This window comes from Juglans microcarpa x Juglans regia, chromosome 4D (assembly GCF_004785595.1).
Source record: "Juglans microcarpa x Juglans regia isolate MS1-56 chromosome 4D, Jm3101_v1.0, whole genome shotgun sequence".
Classification (NCBI taxonomy): Eukaryota; Viridiplantae; Streptophyta; class Magnoliopsida; order Fagales; family Juglandaceae; genus Juglans; species Juglans microcarpa x Juglans regia.
Genome location: NC_054600.1, coordinates 31079967 through 31099484, shown reverse-complemented (window position 1 = coordinate 31099484; position 19518 = coordinate 31079967). Strand labels below are relative to the sequence as shown.

General features: G+C 34.4%; 2 protein-coding genes across 4 annotated transcripts; one reads left to right on the top strand and one right to left on the bottom strand.

Annotated features, from left to right (window-relative positions):
• Positions 1 to 515: 515 nt before the first annotated feature.
• On the bottom strand, positions 516 to 7839 carry LOC121260988 (tRNA (adenine(37)-N6)-methyltransferase). Of its 3 annotated transcripts, none has more exons than XM_041163113.1 (9): positions 7696 to 7839; positions 7475 to 7596; positions 4528 to 4628; positions 3914 to 4109; positions 3717 to 3809; positions 2481 to 2540; positions 2272 to 2346; positions 1599 to 1679; positions 516 to 992 (listed from the first exon to the last, which is right to left on the bottom strand). In XM_041163113.1, exons 1-9 carry the CDS (start codon positions 7784 to 7786, stop codon positions 621 to 623), a joined length of 1191 nt encoding a protein of 396 aa, XP_041019047.1. In that variant the 5' UTR covers positions 7787 to 7839; the 3' UTR covers positions 516 to 620. The 3 variants fall into 3 exon arrangements, with proteins under 3 accessions (XP_041019047.1, XP_041019049.1, XP_041019048.1); XM_041163115.1 differs by lacking the exon at positions 7696 to 7839 and adding an exon at positions 6198 to 6374 and having other exon boundaries at positions 7475 to 7602; XM_041163114.1 differs by lacking the exons at positions 7475 to 7596; positions 7696 to 7839 and adding an exon at positions 5706 to 6191.
• Positions 7840 to 9652: 1813 nt separating this feature from the next.
• LOC121260987 lies at positions 9653 to 16393 on the top strand. Its single transcript, XM_041163112.1, is given in 12 exon segments — positions 9653 to 9851; positions 10185 to 10344; positions 10461 to 10509; positions 10512 to 10546; positions 12281 to 12408; positions 13349 to 13445; positions 13551 to 13628; positions 13718 to 13943; positions 14326 to 14382; positions 14385 to 14548; positions 14677 to 14756; positions 16074 to 16393. Coding segments are annotated over 11 exon segments (1107 nt in total). The 5' UTR covers positions 9653 to 9762; the 3' UTR covers positions 14701 to 14756; positions 16074 to 16393.
• Positions 16394 to 19518: the final 3125 nt, after the last annotated feature.

Sequence of the window (19518 nt, the reverse complement as noted above, 5' to 3'; positions counted from 1 at the left end):
TACTTTTTTCAAAATAATTGTATAGTACTTATATACTCATAATTGTAACTATCATTACTATAAATGAAATTAACATTTATTTACGGATGAAACATTTGGACTGAACTTTAACAATATATGAGAGAAGAAGACTTGACACTGAATTTCAATTTTAAAATTATATGATGCTTTCGGAGCTTGCTAGCACATGGAGAATTTCGCATTTCAATGTAAATCATAGAGAACATGTTGAATGGGACAAACTAACCAATACAAACCACATCTAGTGCATATGCAGCAGCAACCATTACATGTCTTATTCAAATATGTTAATCATAGTACATGTAGGGGACCATTTGAAGGAAGAACCCCCATCCTTGTGCTAGGGACCGGCGGAGGATAGTGGACACTGGATAGTAGCGTCATGGCCACTTTGTGTGGCTGCTAGCCTTCTGACTGCAGTCCCCTCACCTCCCATTCTGATTAAAAATTGAAATTTACTGACTGATAATATAACCACAATGCTATTTCTAGGTACTAGGGAAGTCACCAGTTTTACAAAAATGTTTAGAGTACAAACTTGCTAGAATTCTAGGCATTGAAAATTTGAAACACCAATATCAAATCTCGAAGGCCTTGAGTCACCTAGATTTGTCTATCCATGACGAGTAATTGCAACGGTTTCGATGGCTGTTTGGGATGTCGGGTGAAATGGCGACTTTTTCAACAATGACATCTCCATCGCAATTGATTCTGTATGAGACATCTAGACCTTCCAAATTAAGATGATAAATTATTCCCCCAAATGAAAGAGACGCCTGATCACTCGTGGGGGTAGAAGCTTCTTCATCTTGGTAACTGTCTGAATCGGAAACGGATGCTTTACCATTTCTTGTCTCAACATGGGAATCATAAGGTCGATTTCTCTGAGACGGTGACCGAATATCCCATGAAAGCACCTGCTTTATTAAACTTTGGAACTCTTCCGGGGAAGCATAGAGTGACTTCTTACCCTTAAACATTGGGAAAAAAACCAATAAAAATTTGAAATATAATCTTTAGAAGTATATAAGTTTGTATAAAATAAAATAATGGTTGACAATAAAGCAAAACTCCAAGTAACTACATTGACATGAAACCTTTTTTTTTTTTTTTTTTTTTGGGGGGGGGGGGGGGGGGGGGGAAGAGGTGTGATGATATGAACGCATGGAGACTGTTGTGGTGTACTGAGTTATATGTAGAAAACTGTAAGTGAATTTTTTCGAACTATTACAATCATCGCATGGCTTACACATGCTTCACAGCAGTGTGTGGCTGCTGCTATGAACCAACCCAATTGGGCTGGTCACTTGGTTTTGATCAAAACATGGTTTGCGTTAGAGGAAGTTGACACTGATCTGCATACTAAAATCAACGCAGAAACATGCTCCATAAAAATATATAAATTTTATATATGGAGTGGCAGTCAGTCTCACAGAGCATGCAAGCAGCAGGTCTGTGCAGATTGTACTTAAAAAAATAAAAATGTGGACTATCCCACCATGTAATACAAAATGTTCAACGAATAAATGAAATAATACACGTGCCAAACATTTCAAGTAGAAAATTAGGCCACATACCATTCTAACCCAACAGTCAGCAAGAATGGAAGGGAAGCCCTCAGAGAAGCTAACAGAAGCTACTTCCAACAAACTGTCCTCCTGTGCATACGTATTATTTCATAACAAGAACCAATTAGTAATATGCATTACAAAAAAAGAAAAGAAAAAGGGGAGGAGGAGGGGGGGAAGGTAATTCCACTTATGCATATAACCTATGAACTTTGGTTGCGGCTTTTTCTTATTAACAAAATATTATTATAAAAGAAAATTTTCATTTACATATAAGACGCATGTTTCCAACTTATAATCAATTTCCAACAATCCACAAAATTATTCTTGGAATATAATAAGATTGGAAATATAACCAGACAAAATGAAGTGAAGGAACATTTCAAGTTTCAACAAAAGGATTGTAAAGGTTTTGGGTTTTGGATCAGGTCATTACAAATCCAACCCAACACTGACTTTACTCGGCATGACATAAAGCAATTGCAAACATATCATGTTCTTCTTCGCTATTTTAGAGTTTGTGCTTAAGGCATATTTCTTCATGTATTTTAAACTTGATCATATAGTTCGTGCTAATAAAGGTCTTACATATGATTGGAAATGGCTCTCTCTCTCTCTGTGGAAAATTTACTGTATCATAAATGTCCAATTACATTATGCTAAGGAACTATAGAGAGAATACCGTAACCCACTTCGGCACTGTTGCTCTTTCGATTGCATCACAGTATGGTAGATAAGGTTTGACATCAACCACAGGCTGTTGACAAATTAAAACAATTAGCAGCTCGACATAGTGATGCAACATCCCATAGATGTACTTCAAAGTTACACCAAAGACCCACTAAGTCTAAAATTCGTGTGGCTACCTGGGACAAGCATTGAAAAACTTACCGTCCCATCAACCAGATCCACACCAGAGAGAAGTACCATATTTTCTTCTACAGCCTCCACCTACAGTACACAAATTCTAGCTTTATCAAACTGAATAATATTCTTTCCACTTCGTAGTTGGCATATTTGTCTTTTATTTGGAGGAATAAATTTTTCCACTGTAAAATCAGAGCAGAAATCAAATCCTATTCAACGTAGAGAAATACTGCCAAAAAGGGATTATACAAACGTAATCTCACAAACTTTGATATGTTTTACAGTTTTGACAAGTATATATACATATATTTAGTGATATGAAAAATGTAAAACTATAAATGGAGAGAGTCAAACTTTTGTGGGGATTTTTAGCCTCTCATACTTCTAAGAGCATTAGCATTGGTCTATGCATATGCATATGCAAAATCACCTCTTTTGCATATCTATTTTACCATTCAAGCAAAACTTTCACATTGGCTTATGCATATTTGAGACAAAATAATAATAAGATATTATTTTATTATTATTATTAATTTTTTTCTAAAATCAATTCTTTTATATATATTTTGCAATTAGCATCCACTACATACATTGACATTAATAATACAAATGCAATAATAAAAAATATAAATTTTTATATATTATATTAAAAATATAATAAAATGAAAAAAATATATATATATAATATACTATAATAATAAAATGAATGTGCAGGTGAATGTTTGTTGTATTGTTGAAGGAGAGAGAAAATGAAAGGATTGTGAGAGAGAGAGTGGGAGGAGAGAGAAATAATGAATAAAATATGTTTTGTGGAGTGAATAGTAACTCTTCAAATTTAGATAAGTACTGTTCATAGCTAGCTAAATATATGGATATGCATAAGCCAATGTAAATGAATTTAGGCTCATATTATGTAAATATGACTTTGCATATGCATATGCATAGACCAATGTGGATGCTCTAAAAGGTTCAATTTCTAGTTCTCCCCTTCTAGACTTAGGAGCTGTTTGGATAGTGAAATGAGATGGTTTTAGATAAAAGTTGAAAGTTGAATAAAATATTGTTAGAACATTATTTTTTAATATTATTATTGTTTTGAGATTTAAAAAAGTTGAATTGTTTATTATATTTTGTGTGGAAATTAGGGAAAGTTGTAATAATGAGATGAGATGAGATGAGTTAACAGTGTTTCTCAAACCAAACGACTCCTAAATTTTTATCTTTATATAACGCTAGGAAAAACTCTTTTCATATCCTAACCTTTGCAACGGTGAGCCCAATAGGGCACGGTCGATGTGGAGATCGTGTAGCAAAGACACCCATCCTTCTGCCTTTCAATCTTGGTACTCTCACCTAGCCATCCAGCCAAACTTTTAATGAAGTTAAAAACATATGCATTCAAAACAACTATAAGCATGAAACATGTAAGCAAACTGTTAAATAGCTGTTCTACATACCTTCGCCTTGAACTTTGATTTAGATGGTTCCTTCCATAACTTCTCCAGATCTGTGTTTAAGTGAAACACATATATAATCCAGCAATGAGAATATTCTCCAAGACCCTCGAGGGATGCAGGAGGAACCCGAGTGGGATCAAATACCAGACATGCTCTAGCAAGGGGTACAAGTAAAGGCTGCCTGGGTGTTCCATTCCTGCACACACGTGCGCACACAAAAAAAAAAAAAAACCTGAGATCATTTATGCATATTAAATAAGCATAGAGGCATGCAAAACCTTTTGGTCATGTTTATTGACCTTTTACCAAACACAGTTGACTTGACACTCAAAAATTGCATGATGAGAAATTGCAGAGTCATGGTGTTGATCTCCTGACAAAAATAACTCTCTGGGGATAAAAGGAGCAAAGTACTCTTGTGAAATTCTGGTTTCCAAGGAGGATAATGATAGAATGACTAGTAATTTTATATGCCTTTAACTGGATAGAAAGTATTTATTGTATTTAGATGACTGAGCATAAATTTCCCAAGCATGTTATTTTAAGAAAAAAGGGAAAGAACTCTTCATAGCTGGTAATGCTTATTTAAGTTATGAGGTTTTAATTGCAAGCACCTGGTAGAGAAGCATGACTGGATGACACCAATGGGTGCCATGGGATAAGAAGATAACTCCAAATTGTCAGATTTAGGATATGCTAGTGCTTTCCTCATTGCCTATAGAAAATATATCAGCAGAGAACATGACCAACCACAACAAATACTTATTATGAGCTGTAAGCAAAACGTATATAAGCCCAACAATAAACAGTTATGGATTGCTGGATCATCACCAGTACAGAAAGAAAGATACAAATTGTAAACAACACAAAAGAAATTATTCCATATGAGCATTACAAAAGTATTGATGATTCTCCCGCAATGAAATAAATAAAAAAACACGATAAAATATAATTCTAATAATAATTCTAATAATCAGCTATACTAATGGAAATACTTATAAAAAAACTATACTAATGGAAATAATAAATAATACCTTTCAATTTTCATTATTCCTATTCTAGAACCGTACTGCATTATTTCCGTAGTAATATTTATAAAGGACTCGTATGAGCACATCTTTTTTTTTTTTTGTTTTGATAAGTGAAAGTAAAATTTTATTGATATACAAGGCATTGCCTAAGTACACCGATCTGTATAAACATATCCTACAATGATATTTTTTTTTTATAAGTAAAAATATTATATATATTAATAGGAGTAACCAAGTACACTAAATGTATACAAGAAAACACCTTGCCCATATTAGAAAGCCCCTAATGACCCAAAAAGCCCGTGAAAAACAACTCCAAATACACCAAGCTCGACCCCAACCCCTTGTTTCCCGTAGAACTAAAACTCTACCCAAAAAACCAACCCCAACCCCTTGTTCCGTCTTCACAATGCCCTCCCTTTAGACTTCCCTCTAGTTGAACTACCACCCTTAGCGTCGTAATTGATTGCCCAAGAAGGACGTTGTAACTCCCTACTTTTCTTGAAACTTGATTTGGTTTCAAGCGCGTGGTTTGCCTCAATCGCAGTGATTAATTCTTTAAATTGATCTTCACATCCTCCATGTGAAATTCCAACAAACTGCTGAATCTCGTTAACTTTAAGCATAATCCAATCCGCTATTGGAGGAAGAGAGACCAGGGGAGCAATATTATCCCCAGACACAGTATCCAACTGCACTCCCGACTCTAGACATTCCTCTACACAAGGCACCAACGCCAAACCCATATTCAAATCTCGTACCTCCTCAGCAACTCCATTGGTTCTCTCCAACGGTATTAGGGTCCCCATTGAAGATTCTGGGATGACAGCAAGTCCATTCACCTCTGGTGACCCTTTATGTGCAACTTCAGTGGATCCGACATCTCCTTCAGACCTCGGCAATACACCATTTTCCTTCAACTCCGACGAGTGAGCCATAGTTTCTTCAGGGACCAAGGGTGTAATACTGACTATCAGTCTATCCTATATTACCTGAGGCAAATGGCATTCCATTACTGATGTCTCTAAGCCGATACCCAACGTAGAACCCACTTCAAATAACTCAGATTTCATTTTGACCCGCCATACTCTCTTGGACCTAGTTATAGGGACAGGGCCGAATCCGATTTTCCGTTTTCCTTTATCTGAGTTTAAAGGATTCGGGCCTATCTTAGTCTTGTTTCTTACAACCCCGTTGCCTCTAGCTGAAAGCAGGTCTATTTTCGTTGACAAGAAAGCTATCACTGCCTTCAACTCGACAAGTTGGGTTTCTATCTCTTTTAAAGAATTTTGCATCACGACAAGCTGGTTCTGAGGCGTGATCTACATACCAGTTTCACCGTTCCCCTCACTTTGAACCCCCGAAGCATGACCCGTCTTCAGAGCTACTGCATATGATTGCCTCACCACCGTGGATAATATGACACCGATCTGTAAATTAAAACCCCAAAGCCATTGTTATACCACGCAACTTGCCTAAGGAATGTTGTAATTTTCAATCGTAAGGAAAAGTGAATTGAGTTAGTTAAAAAAAAGAAAAGAAAAAGAAAGTGAATTGAAAAGAGAAAATGATGGAATTCTCTATTGATAAGAGCTACTTCGACGGAAACCCAACCTCGACATACAAGAGTAAAACTAAAGGAATTATCTTTAAGTTTAGGGAGCCCTCAACCGCCTCTCAACTTCTACATAAGCAACTGTCCCACAAATCTAGCAAACATAACAGAACTAATTTCTGCTAGAAATAATACTTGCGACCCTGCTGTTTCTACTTACACTACACATCAAAACATTGTCGTTTACTACTGGAATTACACTTTAAAACGATGTTGTCTCCCTTTAATACAAATGCCACTGTTTTGTTGCTGGCAATTCCCTTCTTGAATCTACCAGCAGATTGGGTTTCCCTCAAGGAAGCCCTTATCAACAGAAAGTCTGATCATTTTCTCTTTTCAATTCAATTTTAATTACAACTGAAAATTACAGTTTTTCTTGGGCAAGTTGCGTGTAGAGTAGGGACCGTGCCAAGAGTTCAAGTCACGGAAGGAGCTACCTATAAGCTGGATTAAACTGTCTTGATACTATGTATGAGCATGATGTTAATCCATTGATCACTAATATATGTGTGAAGCTGCCAAAAAGGGAATGCTTAGTACCGGGTCAGCGTCGATAGAGTGGCCACCTAGGACGTTGGATTCGAAAGTGTATTGTAATGTCATGATCTGAGCATTAAAGGCTTAACTAAATTAATCTCTAACAGTCTTGGAACTTTTAAATCAATGGTTTAGCCTTTAACAACCATAAGCCGCTTTTCATTTATGGGCACTAACCCAAAACTCTATTTAGAGTTATCAGAAAACATCAAAAACTCAATGTTGGAACATTTGGTTTCTCTTTCTAGTTTTTTTTTCCTACAGTTTTCTCAGAAACCCAACAGAGTACAAAGAAAGCCCAGACACACTTATACAAATGAAATGGAACAAAAAGAAAATTAAAGATAAGGGGGTGCTGAAAGAAGAGGGGTGGAGTACCTGCTGAGCCCGAATACGACCTTGTCTCTCGGCACCACATTTCTCCGATGAGGACTTGAGGGATTTCTGGAGCTCTCGTATCTTGGATTCTAAACCTCTGCACTTTCTCCTCCAGATATAGACTGAGAATCGTAAATAAAAGAAAGATTAGCCTTGACACGCCTGCGCGTGCGCCAGTCAGGCAGTCGAAGAGAGAGAGAGAGAGAGAGAGAGAGGAGTACGAGAGATGGCTGTCGAAGCAGAGAGAGCAGCGGCGATGGCTAACGCTATGGTAGCTGTCGAGCATTTCGAACCTAAGCACTGGGTGGCCATGAGATTGGAGAGTCTCTGACTTGAGTAGCTGCTCGTAGTCGTCGATGCGCTTAATTGATGAAATATTTTTTTTTTAATATTATTTTTATTTTAAAATTAAAAAAAATTTAAATTATATATTTTATTTTATATAAAAATTTAAAAAAAAATTATAATAATTAAATAAGATAAAATAAAATAAACTAAAAATTGTCTGAAAACAAGCTAGAAAAAATGATTAACCACGTCAGTAATTTTATTAGAAAAAACTAGAACATAGTTATATAATAATAAAACACCAAATATTTAGGCATATATAATATATATGTAATCTAAAAAATACTAAAAACCAAAAGAATATATATTACACCTGCTAATTTTTTTAATAAAATATTAAAAATACAAAAACATTAAAAAAAGAAGAAGAAGGTGCCACAGGCTACACTATGATCCGGGTTCCCCGGGGACTCGGAGGACACCCCCCTTTCTCTATTTTTAGTTTTTATTTTGTAGTTTTTATTATTTTTCTGAGTTTTTTTATTTTAAAAACATGTCTTTGTTATTTTTTTCATTTTGTGTGGTTTTCGGATTTTAGGTTTCATTACCGTTTTATATTTTAATTTTATAGTTTTTGATACTCTGTTTTTAAAAAACAGTTTAGGTGTTTTCAAAAATTTGTTGTTTCAAAGAATCCTAAAATTATGTTCAATATTTTTCCGTTAAGTTAGACATTGTCAAAGTGAGTAAGGACTTATTTATTTCCATAACTTTTCTTAATTCATTTTATTTTATTTTATCTAATTTTTATAATCTTATTAAATTTTCACACAAAATAAAAATAATATTAAAAAAATATATTATAATAATATTTTATTTAATTTTTAATTTTAATTTCTAGAGATCAAGAGGTGCAAAGGTATACTTCTAGCATCACAATTGGAAGATAAAAAACATATTGTGAATGACATTTACTTATCCTATCAGATCGATATCATAAAGAAAAATAATAGGATTACTATCTTCAGTAACTCTTTTACTATTTATTTATTATTTTTTTTTATATTTAATTTTTTTAAAAAAATTATTTTATTTAATAGTTAAAAAAGTGATTATTAATAAAATTATATATTTTTTTAAATTTTTCTTAACGATTAAGGTTAATCATTAAGAAAAGGAAAATAAGAAAAAGTAAATCCAATCGATTCCATTTCGTGAAAAAGTAAAGTCAGTAAGAACGCAAGGTCGAGTCATAATTCTGTAAACTAAGGTACTGGTTATTGGTGAAGGATTGATGAAATCATAATTTCGTGAAAAAGTAAAGTCAGTAAGAACGCAAGGTCGAGTCATAATTCTGTAAACTAAGGTACTGGTTATTGGTGAAGGATTGATGAAATCATAAGAATCCGATAATTAATGTAAACGAATCAAATATGTGCGGCAAAGAACCGTTGGTGCAAATACTGAATCCGAGGGAGTGATGTCTGCCGACAGCCGCGGAGGAGAATCAGGGATTGCGTATCTTTGTGTATATGCAAGATAAATCAGGGAACGTGCTAATCGAGTTTATTTAATACAGTTGTATGTTGTATATCTACATCTACATATTAATAATTTTTATTTTATTTCTCTTTGTCTCTTTCCCTAGCCTAGTTTCGCAGCACCTGCGCACGCCCCCCTCAACACTCTGATACTTGAACCAGTTTAGGTGACACTGTAACGTACACTAATCAAACTGCCTTTCTTTCACAGGTTCTTCCCTCTGCAATCTTGAGGCAATGGAATTTGTCATCCCCTTGAGTCAAAATTGCCATGGCACAGCAGCGGTAGTTATGCTATAAATTAATATTTAGTTCGGATTATTTTTTGAGCGATTTATTAGGTAAACATCAATTATACCTCGTTTATCCTTTTTTTTTTTTTTTTCCTCACACAATTTATATATATATATATATATTATATAATGTATCCTTAAATGCAAACATTAAATATTTAAAAAAATGAAAAGAAATGAAACCCACTTCTGTGAAGTTTGGGATGTGCGCGTCAATGGGAAGAAGCATCGTTTTGGTTCTATTGCTGTTTTCGTGTTTGTTATTTTTATTGCTGTTCTCAACCTCCATTGTGTCTGATTTACATGACCCATTATCTGGATTTGGAAGCACCTTCAGTTCCGCTCCTCTCTTCTCCAATTTCGATCTCACACTGAACACCCACTACAGCCTTCATTCTTTTAGAGCCTTTCTCACCAGGTCGTCCATTTCTTCTCTTCTATCTGTTGTTGTTATTATTATTATTATTATTGAAAAACAAAACAATTTATTTTTTCAAAATAGACCACCGTGTGGGTCTTTATGTACTATATGCCCGTGATATTATTGTCTTCTGATCAATCCTGAGCATCAATTGAACGTTTTTGCAGGAAATTAGTTCCATTTGCAGAGGCAGAAACTACAATGTCATTTCCTAAGAGTTTAGATTTGAGAAACAACAGTTACATTGAAGACCCATTGATAGAGGAGTTCACATTTCCTGCAAGTTCTGCTCCCTTCAATAGCTGTCATGCTTCTACCATTGTTGAGGTTATGCACAACAAAAACATTTTCAAAATTTGTTTTTTTTAAGTTTATGGCGTGTAGTCTTGACTTCATTGACGTGAGTGGACTAGATTGTAGTGGTTTCTTTGCGGTTTGTGTAGGTTGACAAAGAGCACTTTGTGGTTGCCTATTTTGGGGGTGCATTAGAAGGGCATCTGATGTGAAAATTTGGCTGCAGCACTACGAGGTATATGTTTAACTAATCATCTCTCTTTTTCATATGTAATCGAAGATTTATGAAAAAAAAAAACCGTAACAGGAACATACCAAGTACACATAATGTATACAAGGGGACACCTAACTAGAAATAGAAAAAGATATGATAAAATCATTAGAACTCGGCCCTTTGAAATCAATAGTTGCTGCCCAAAAAAACACAGTATTGAAGAGGAAAGTTTTAAGTTCTTCCATCGTCTACTCATGATCCTCAAAATTTCTAAATCACCTCATCAACGATGTATTTCTTAACCATTCCTTTGTGACCTTATTGAAGGATGTGCATATAGAGTTCCTGCTCATATATCTAAACATGCTCGTTCTATCATTCAAAGTTGAAATTATAATTTCATAGTTTCCAGAACTGTAGCGTCCATTCCCTTGTGGCATATGCTGACTGTAAGCTCTAATTTGTCTGCTACTCTTTCTCTCAACCTAGCCTTGTTCATTTATAATTATGCTGCTTTTTGCAAGCAAGGGTTGGTTTGGTTCATTTACTACTTAAACACATTCCAGCTGTACAAATGATTTATTTTATTTATTCTATCTAACCTTTTCAAATAATCGACTTTCTTGTTTCTATTACTTCTCTCTAAATAGGTGTGATCTTGGTATACCATCTTGTGTACTTGGGCTATGCCTATTCATATCAATATAATCGTTTACTTGTAAAAAAAATTAAAAAAAAAAAAAAAAAAAAAGAACCTTTTCAAATAATCGATGGAAGAACCCTTCAACCTAGAAATTCCATACGTTGCTGAGTTAAAGGGTTGATGTCACACCCAAAATTCTAGGGTTTCCTTTAAAGTGGTCTGTGATGGGATGCTATTCTGGTAATTATTTTTTATATGGACTTCAGTTTCTTTTATTTTGTTTTATACGATGCTTAAATTATTAAATGTTTACTGGTTAGAAAAAAATAGAAGAAAGGTTAGTTTAAAAAGGATTATGGCTGCCTAGGTGAAGTTTAACTCTGTCAAGAATCCTTTTGGATAAAAAAAACCAGATATTTTTAGGAGAGAAAACAGATCTGGTTGAGGATAAATTGGAGGGTTAAAAATGATCTGCATTGAGGTCATTCCCCCAAGGATATTTATTGGGGAAAAATATATATTTGGAGGCCACAAGAGAACCCAAAAACTGCCTCAATTCCTTGGTCTTCCTGGAATTCATTCCTAGGTACCATGAGAATGAATCCGCAGGCCAAAGTCAGTAGAGAAGACATTGAAAATGAAAAACTGAACGAATGCTTGTCACAGGCTATTACGATTTGGTTTAGCATTTTTTGTGACATATTTTACTTACTTTTGATATGTTGGATTTTTTACATTATGAGCTTGGGGTTTAAAAAATTGCTCAGTCATGTCAAAATTTTAATGTATATAGAACTCTTAATATCTGGTACTATGAATGTTATGACATGGCATTTGTAGCCTTATTGGGAAAGGGGTTTACACTTAATTTCCACCTTTGCAAGAAGTACCACTAGGCTACAAGGTCATTGGTATTAAGTATTGTTTAGAGTAGCATTTATTGGAAGGTTTCTTCAATTCATCTCACTCCTGCATGTGTTCACTCATATTGTTTGATTTCTTTAATCTTTTTAATCATACGAACCCTTTTGAAAATAAAGTTGATCACTTGATTTTGATTCCCTGGAGTATTAACATATTTACTTTTAACTTTCTTGGTATTTTCTGGGCAGAATGGCTCTTGGCAGTCACCTGTTGTCGTTGATGAAGAACCAAATGTTCCAATGTGGAACCCGGTTTTATTTAAACTTCCGTCAGACGAGCTGCTGATCTTCTATAAAATAGGTCAAGAGGTTCAAAAGTAATGAAACCTTCTGACTAAATTGTAATGTTATTTCTTTTCTCCTTGGTGATTTTGTAGCAAAATCCATTTAGTAGTTGACAAGTTGTTCATTCATTATCATTTAGGATAATAAGTTTCCCACCATCCAACTAACAGGTGTTTTGCACTTTATATCTTAAGTTACCAAAACTGACATATTGCACTCTCAAAAACTGATAACTTGTCCAATTTTGGCCATTGGCCATTAAGATGGATAACAAATAGGTGATGAGACACAATTTTAATGGTTGAATGTTAATGAATGGTTCACGTCACAACTTTTAGGTAGCTGGAGGGTGCAATGTGTAAATTTTGATAGTTTGAGGAAAGTGTTAAACGTCTGTCAGTTGGAGGGAAAATGTATTTTTTTCCTATTATCTACTTTCATCTTTAAGCCTCTTTTCTATGAAAAATTCTATTCATAAGCCTCATACACCACACACCACCCTTTTTGTTATTTTTTTAATTTTGTTATCTTACCAAATGTGTGGTATATGAATGATGAGTAGCAGAATTCAATTGTTTTAAGAAGAATAAAACCAAAAAAAAAAATGTGGTGTGTGGTGTACAAGGTTTATGAATGGCAAAGCTCCTTTTCTTACTTTATTCCAATGGCAGGAATTGTGTGCAGTTATATTTTTGTAATCTTGAATTTCTGAACAAAAATGCATAGAAGTTTTATCTTTTGGAACTTATCTTCCCAAATAGGTATGTTACAGATCAATCATCCAAGTGTTTCGATAATAAAAGTGTTTTGAGTTGAACATTCTGTTTTCAATTATCAATGTGTTCTATATTATCACTACACTCTCAATTTACTGAGCACTCTGCAGAAATGTGATCTTAATTGTAACTATGAACACTTTTCATATTTTGACTTCTGTTTTTAAAGCTCTAGTAATCGTTGGCTAAATCTCAGGTGGAGCGGGTGCATGAAGCGATCTTATGATAAAGGTATTTCTTGGACAGAGAGAGAACAACTTCCTCCTGGCATATTAGGTCCAATAAAGAATAAGGTATGACTTGAATTATTTTGCAATATATTTGTGTAAATTAAATACTCTGGAAGCCTCATTTACTCAAAGGTTGCACTTGTCATCTGTACTGCTTGCTTTCCTCAGCCTATCTTGCTGGAAAATGGCCTCTTGCTCTGTGGATCATCTGTCGAGAGTTGGAATTCTTGGGGAGCATGGGTGGAGGTTTGAGCAACAACTCAGCTACATTGAGATAATTCAAGGGTTTTGATGTTTGGAGAGGGTTAACATGTTTTGTGACTCCCATGGAACAGATTACTGCAGATTCTGGAAGGTCATGGAGAAAGTATGGCCCAATATACGTACAAAATGAATCTCTCAGTGTGATTCAACCAGTTCCTTATCAGACTGCAAAAGGGACCTTGCGTGTTTTACTGCGATCCTTTGAAGGTATTAATAGAATTTGTATGTCAGAGTCCCGCGATGGTGGCCAGAACTGGGATTATGCAAAACCTACTGAACTCCCCAATCCAAACTCAGGTTAGTGGCCCTATTATGTGAAAGGAGATCAGCCAACCCTGTTAACTGTGTACAAACATTAACATTGTGTTGCTTGCGTCATACTAGCAGGTATGCAACATCTAGTTTTTATGAATTGAATTTAATGGACTTTAAAAGCGGGTCCATCTTGGTTTTGATAACCTTTGAAATACGTTACACTGCAGTATTTAATCAATTGGATAGTGAGCAACTAAAACGGTTATTGTTTTATAATCAGTTTGGTGTCAATTTTCAGTTAATTTCTGAGAAAATTTGAATAACCTCAATTCCAGGCATTGTAAATATATGTTTCCATATGCTGCTTCTCCTTTCCATTTCCTTATTCTGTCTGATTTTGATTTCAGATTTCAATTTTTACCAGGTATTGATGGGGTCAAATTGAGAGATGGCTGTTTGTTACTTGCGTATAATACAATCTCAAGGGTGTGCTTAAAGTTGCACTCTCTAAGGATGATGGTGACACATGGTGTGATGTTTTGACGTTGGAGGAGAATTTGGAAATGGAATTCTCATATCCAGCTGTTATCCAGGCTAGTGATGGGTCCGTGCACATCACATACACATACAATAGGACACAGATTAAGGTAACGACTTAATTTCTGATGTCAATGATGCTTTTTATTAGTTTTGTTTAATGGTGTCATTCGGCATGCCATTGAGAACATTGCTTTTTGGGAGATCTGATCTCTTCCAGTCCTGTCTCTTTTGACAGCATGTAGTCCTTAAACCAAGCTGATACAATCTCACGCTGCCAAAGAGAAGGTCTATTCTTTCATCATGATGTGGCGTAAGGTACTGCCAATTTACAATTACATCGGATATGCTACAGTTTCTGACATACATGCATGCTGTTTATAATAAAAAAATTTCTGAACTCTGATCTGTATTTGGACGTAAGAAATAATTACATTATGTGCTTGCTGAATTTGTTTCTAACTGATTCTTTAATTGATTATGTTATTAAAACATGTCCTGTGCGTTCAAGTTATATACTATTTCCTCATATTACATATTTAATTAAATTATTCTATGTCACATGTAGCTTGCTCATAGCTAATTTTACTTCATATATCTACATGCCGATCTGTAAATTAGCATTCACAATGTTTGGTTTTCTTACCTTTCTGGTCTGTTGCCGTTTTTTCTTTTTTTTTAATTAATTCTCCCAACCTTTGTCTCTTGATTAGTACTTGCCTTTTTTATTTTCATGCCATTCCTTTCAAATAATCCTATTGGCTCGCTTGTTGCACTAGTTAGAAAAGTATACCATTACTTAGGTACATGTGACTTTGTTGAGAAGTACTACAGACACCAAGAGATTACACAAAAGTAAACATACAAAGTGACATGACTTCATGTGATCTATTAAATCTACTTGACAATAAAAGTAATTATACAATCTGACGCATTGCATCAAGCCACATCAGCTTGTGTGTTTACTTTTGTGTAATCTCTTTGTGGTTAAAGTATTTCACTATCCCAAATAATTGAGATAAGGCTTTATTGAGTTGGGTTTTAGAATTGAATTATAAGCAGGGTACTGGAGGATTTTTTCTTCTACTCATCTAGTGAAAGTTTCATTGCACAAAAAGGTTCTCAAATCTCAATCCCGCTGTTATTTGCACCAAATAGATTATAGCAGTCGCCTCAAAGTTGGTCCTAGCAAGTATTGTTACCCAAAAAGAATGAATGGACTAAAATTTTCGATGATATGCATTAATGAGAACTTGTAGTAATTCATTTTCTAGGGCAGAGATCCAGAGTTAGTGTTTATTAATAAGTTGAAACAACGTAAGTATATTTAAGAATCATTTGGATGATTCTTTGCAATTTTTTGAAACGATTAAAGATTTCTAAAAATCATTAGAGCGACGTCCAAACCCAAAGATTCAAAGCATACAGTTTTCGGTTGTCTAAATAATTATATCAAAATGAAAAATGTAAAAAAATTCTAAAGGAGATGGGCGAAAAATGGATGCTTAAAATATCATCAATCTGCTTTTTAAGCATCCATTTTTAAGCATTAGATGGTTAGATGGAGAATCTGGGTTTGAACTGATTGAGTTGATCCTTTAATTGATGGCCTACCAAAATCTGTTTTTTTCTCAGAGCAAGCAATAAATGGTCGGGTTTTCTCAGCATTAGAAGGAAGTCAGGCCCCTATTACAATAGTCGTGGAGAAAACAGTTTTTGAGTATGATGAGATCCCCAGCAAGCAAAGCAAATCAATCAAGCGGTAGTCTGTTTTTATTTTTATTTTTATTTTTACAAAAAAGGGCTTTGTTATATGCATGCATATTTTCTTTTCATGCCAACAATATTTTCTTGGCTGCGTCCAAATCAAATGCAGAACCTATTTAATTTTGGCGATATGTAGGATGGAAATATTCCTTCTTATTTATGAAGTTCCTTGTATTTATTACTTTGCTTATACAGTCCACACAATGCTTGATGCTTGTAAATGATTAAAAAAAAAAAAAATCTATGAGAAAAAAGTGAAATACAAAAGAAAACATTGAACAGGGGAGAGAGAGAGAGAGAGAGAAAGAGTTGCTGGGAAAATTTTCAAAGACTACTGTACTCCTTATGCCACCAGGCCCATAGCATCATCACATATATGACCACAACAGAAAAATCCCATATTTTTAATTAAAATAATTATATTCATACAATTATTTTAAAGATAAACTAATTAATACGATTGTGTTATTTTATTAAAATTATTCAATTTTTTATTTAGATTTTATATAATTACGATTACCTCTTGAGAGATTTATTGGGCCCTTGAACGCGTGTGAACACAAAAGCATCGTCTTCAAAATCTCGTTATTCTCCTGAACACTCCACGGCCCACTCTCCATATCCTTCAAAAAATCATTCTTTCCTGCGAAATAGGAATTGAAGCATGTATAACTGAAGCTCGGCAGCATTTTCGGGGGTTGCCTGTTATTAGCCAAACCGGCTTCACTTTTTGCATTAATGTGACTCTTTTTTCCTATCTTTTCTGCTAATTTTTTAATGCGAAAAGGAGAGTTTTTTTAATTCCAGGCCAAAAGGAATCCAAAACCCCACAAACAAGGCAAAGATAAAGTCAAGCGAATAGTACAATGTAGCATAAATGCCTTGGAAAGTAAGGATTCCTTAGGGTGGTCGTGGTGGAAGGGAAGGAAAAAAGAACAAAACCAAGTGTACTGGCTCTCTCTCTCTCTCTCTCTCTCTCTCTGTGTAGCTTTGTGCGTGCACTTTAAAGAGGTCTGAAAGATGTAGTTCTTGACAGATGTGCCATGCATGCTTTCACGGCCTCTTCCTGACATGAAAGTTTCTGGGCAAAATCAGCTTTTTGGGCTCTGGCCAACAGGCGCATGTCCCAACTTTCAAGCCTTCTCCTTCTCGCCATATCTCACCATACAGACATAAAATCTAAGACCTGGATTTTTTTTTGTTACTTTACTTCCCCTGCAGTCTTTCTTTTCTTTTCTTTTTTCCTTGGGGAGGTAACAGTAGGAATTGGTTCTGCTTATTGCTGGCTTTTATAGGGCACTATACGGATGGTGTATGACATCATAGGGCATTCGTTTTACTTCTAAACTCACTGAGAATAAGAAATAAATGATTTCCCTGAGAAATGTATTTCGAAAACAAAACCATAAACTAGCACGACATATTAAAAAAAAATGATATATTTTTTAATTTAACAAGGTAGCCCTAATCAATTAATCAATCGAACCATCTAATTCTGTCATGATTATATTGGTATGGTGAAACTAATATTTATTATATCTGATTATTACATCATCATCTTACATTATTGCTATAATCGAACAGTCTTATTAATTGTTATTATTAACTAGGTCGGAAAATCGCATAGTAAACATTAACAATACTAATTCATAAGAAAGATTTGGTTTCACTCAGGAACTTGTACTCTTGAAGATCATCATGACAGTCCAACCAAGAAAAGGTCAGTTTACATTTGTTCTCCTTTAGAAAAAAGATAGTACTTGTCTTCTATCTGCCATGTATATGGAAAACAATAGCTTAATTAATCCTTCGCGTCAAACTAATTTTAACCTCCGATCCGATCGATTAAGGGGTTTTTAGATATAACCTTTCCCTTTAGTTAAACGTTAATCTATGAATCATTAATTAATCAGTACACTTGAAGGGATAAGCTCAGAAATTAACTTCAGGACGACATTAGCCATCGGTATATATACATATATATTCATCAAATTAATGAACACTTAGCTAGTATTGTCTTTTCAAGTTCCCCCTTAGTATTGAATATGCCACCTAGCTAATAGTTTTAATTAGCTTATATATTGAATGTTGGTAATTAGCCATCGGTTCTACTGGATCAATTATATTCAATGCATGCATTGATACAACTTAATTCTAACATGCATGAAGATGAAATGGGCGGCAATTAATGATATGGTACTCATGACTTCAGAATTGATAATTAATGTTTAATTTATAAACATAATATATATCGATGAAAACAATTTCAAACACACACCTCGTTTTGACAAGCAGATATCATGGCGTATATACGTGCCAGGCTAGAGTATATATACGGCCTTATAAAATTCAAAAGTAAATTAATTAAATAGCTTCGGTCCCTCTTAAGATATTGGCATCTAATTAAAGATTTGTCTTAACTTTAAAAGCTCAATATTTAAAAACCCGATCGACTTTTTGGTTTAAAGGAATTACGTACCTCATCAGCTAGCACTTCATTCCTGCATTGATGTAAGGCTCAAGTGTCTTACGTACGCATGTCTTCCTTTATAATATGTATCCAAAAGCTAGGGTTAGTCATTCTTAGAAATTACCTTTTGTTAATTTCTATATGATCGATAAGTTAAACGCTTCATGCGTAGGTGTAAAGTATAATAGGCCCACGCGCGGGACTAGTACCAGTACTACTACTGCATGCTTGACAAAGCCAAATTTCCGAAGCATTAGTGGAGAAAGTAGCTTTTCATCTGCCTAATCTAAGTGGGATTTTTCTATTGTTGGTAACTCTTAAGGATTCCAAGAACTTCAAAAGGTTGAAAAAAGGAAGCAGATGCCATGTTAATGTTCTTTGAATTAAAGCTTTTGAGGTGGGGATTTAGCATCTTCCAATTGTCCCTTTTTTTTCATGAAGATCATAAAAGTATAGGATATATTTGATCAAGTCTATCTTTGATGGGGCGGTGCCTCCAAATGATCTGTCATTTAAAATGAATATATATATATATATATATAGGTCCAAATTAAACCACTAATAAATTTGGCAGTTATATGAGTCATACATACAAATTAAAGGTCCTCAACCAGCATTAGAATCCATGTAGATGTTTGCCATTATATATGCATGTGAAGTGACGAAGCTCCAATGGAAAAAGAATAATTATAAATTTCTCTTTTGAATAATCCATTAATTTATATTTATTTGTTTGGTCGGTCGGAGTTCCATTTGACATCACATTCAAACTTTTTCCCCTTGATTGGTTTCTTTATTTTCCTTCATAAAGATAAAATATTATATACTAATTCTACTGTGAAA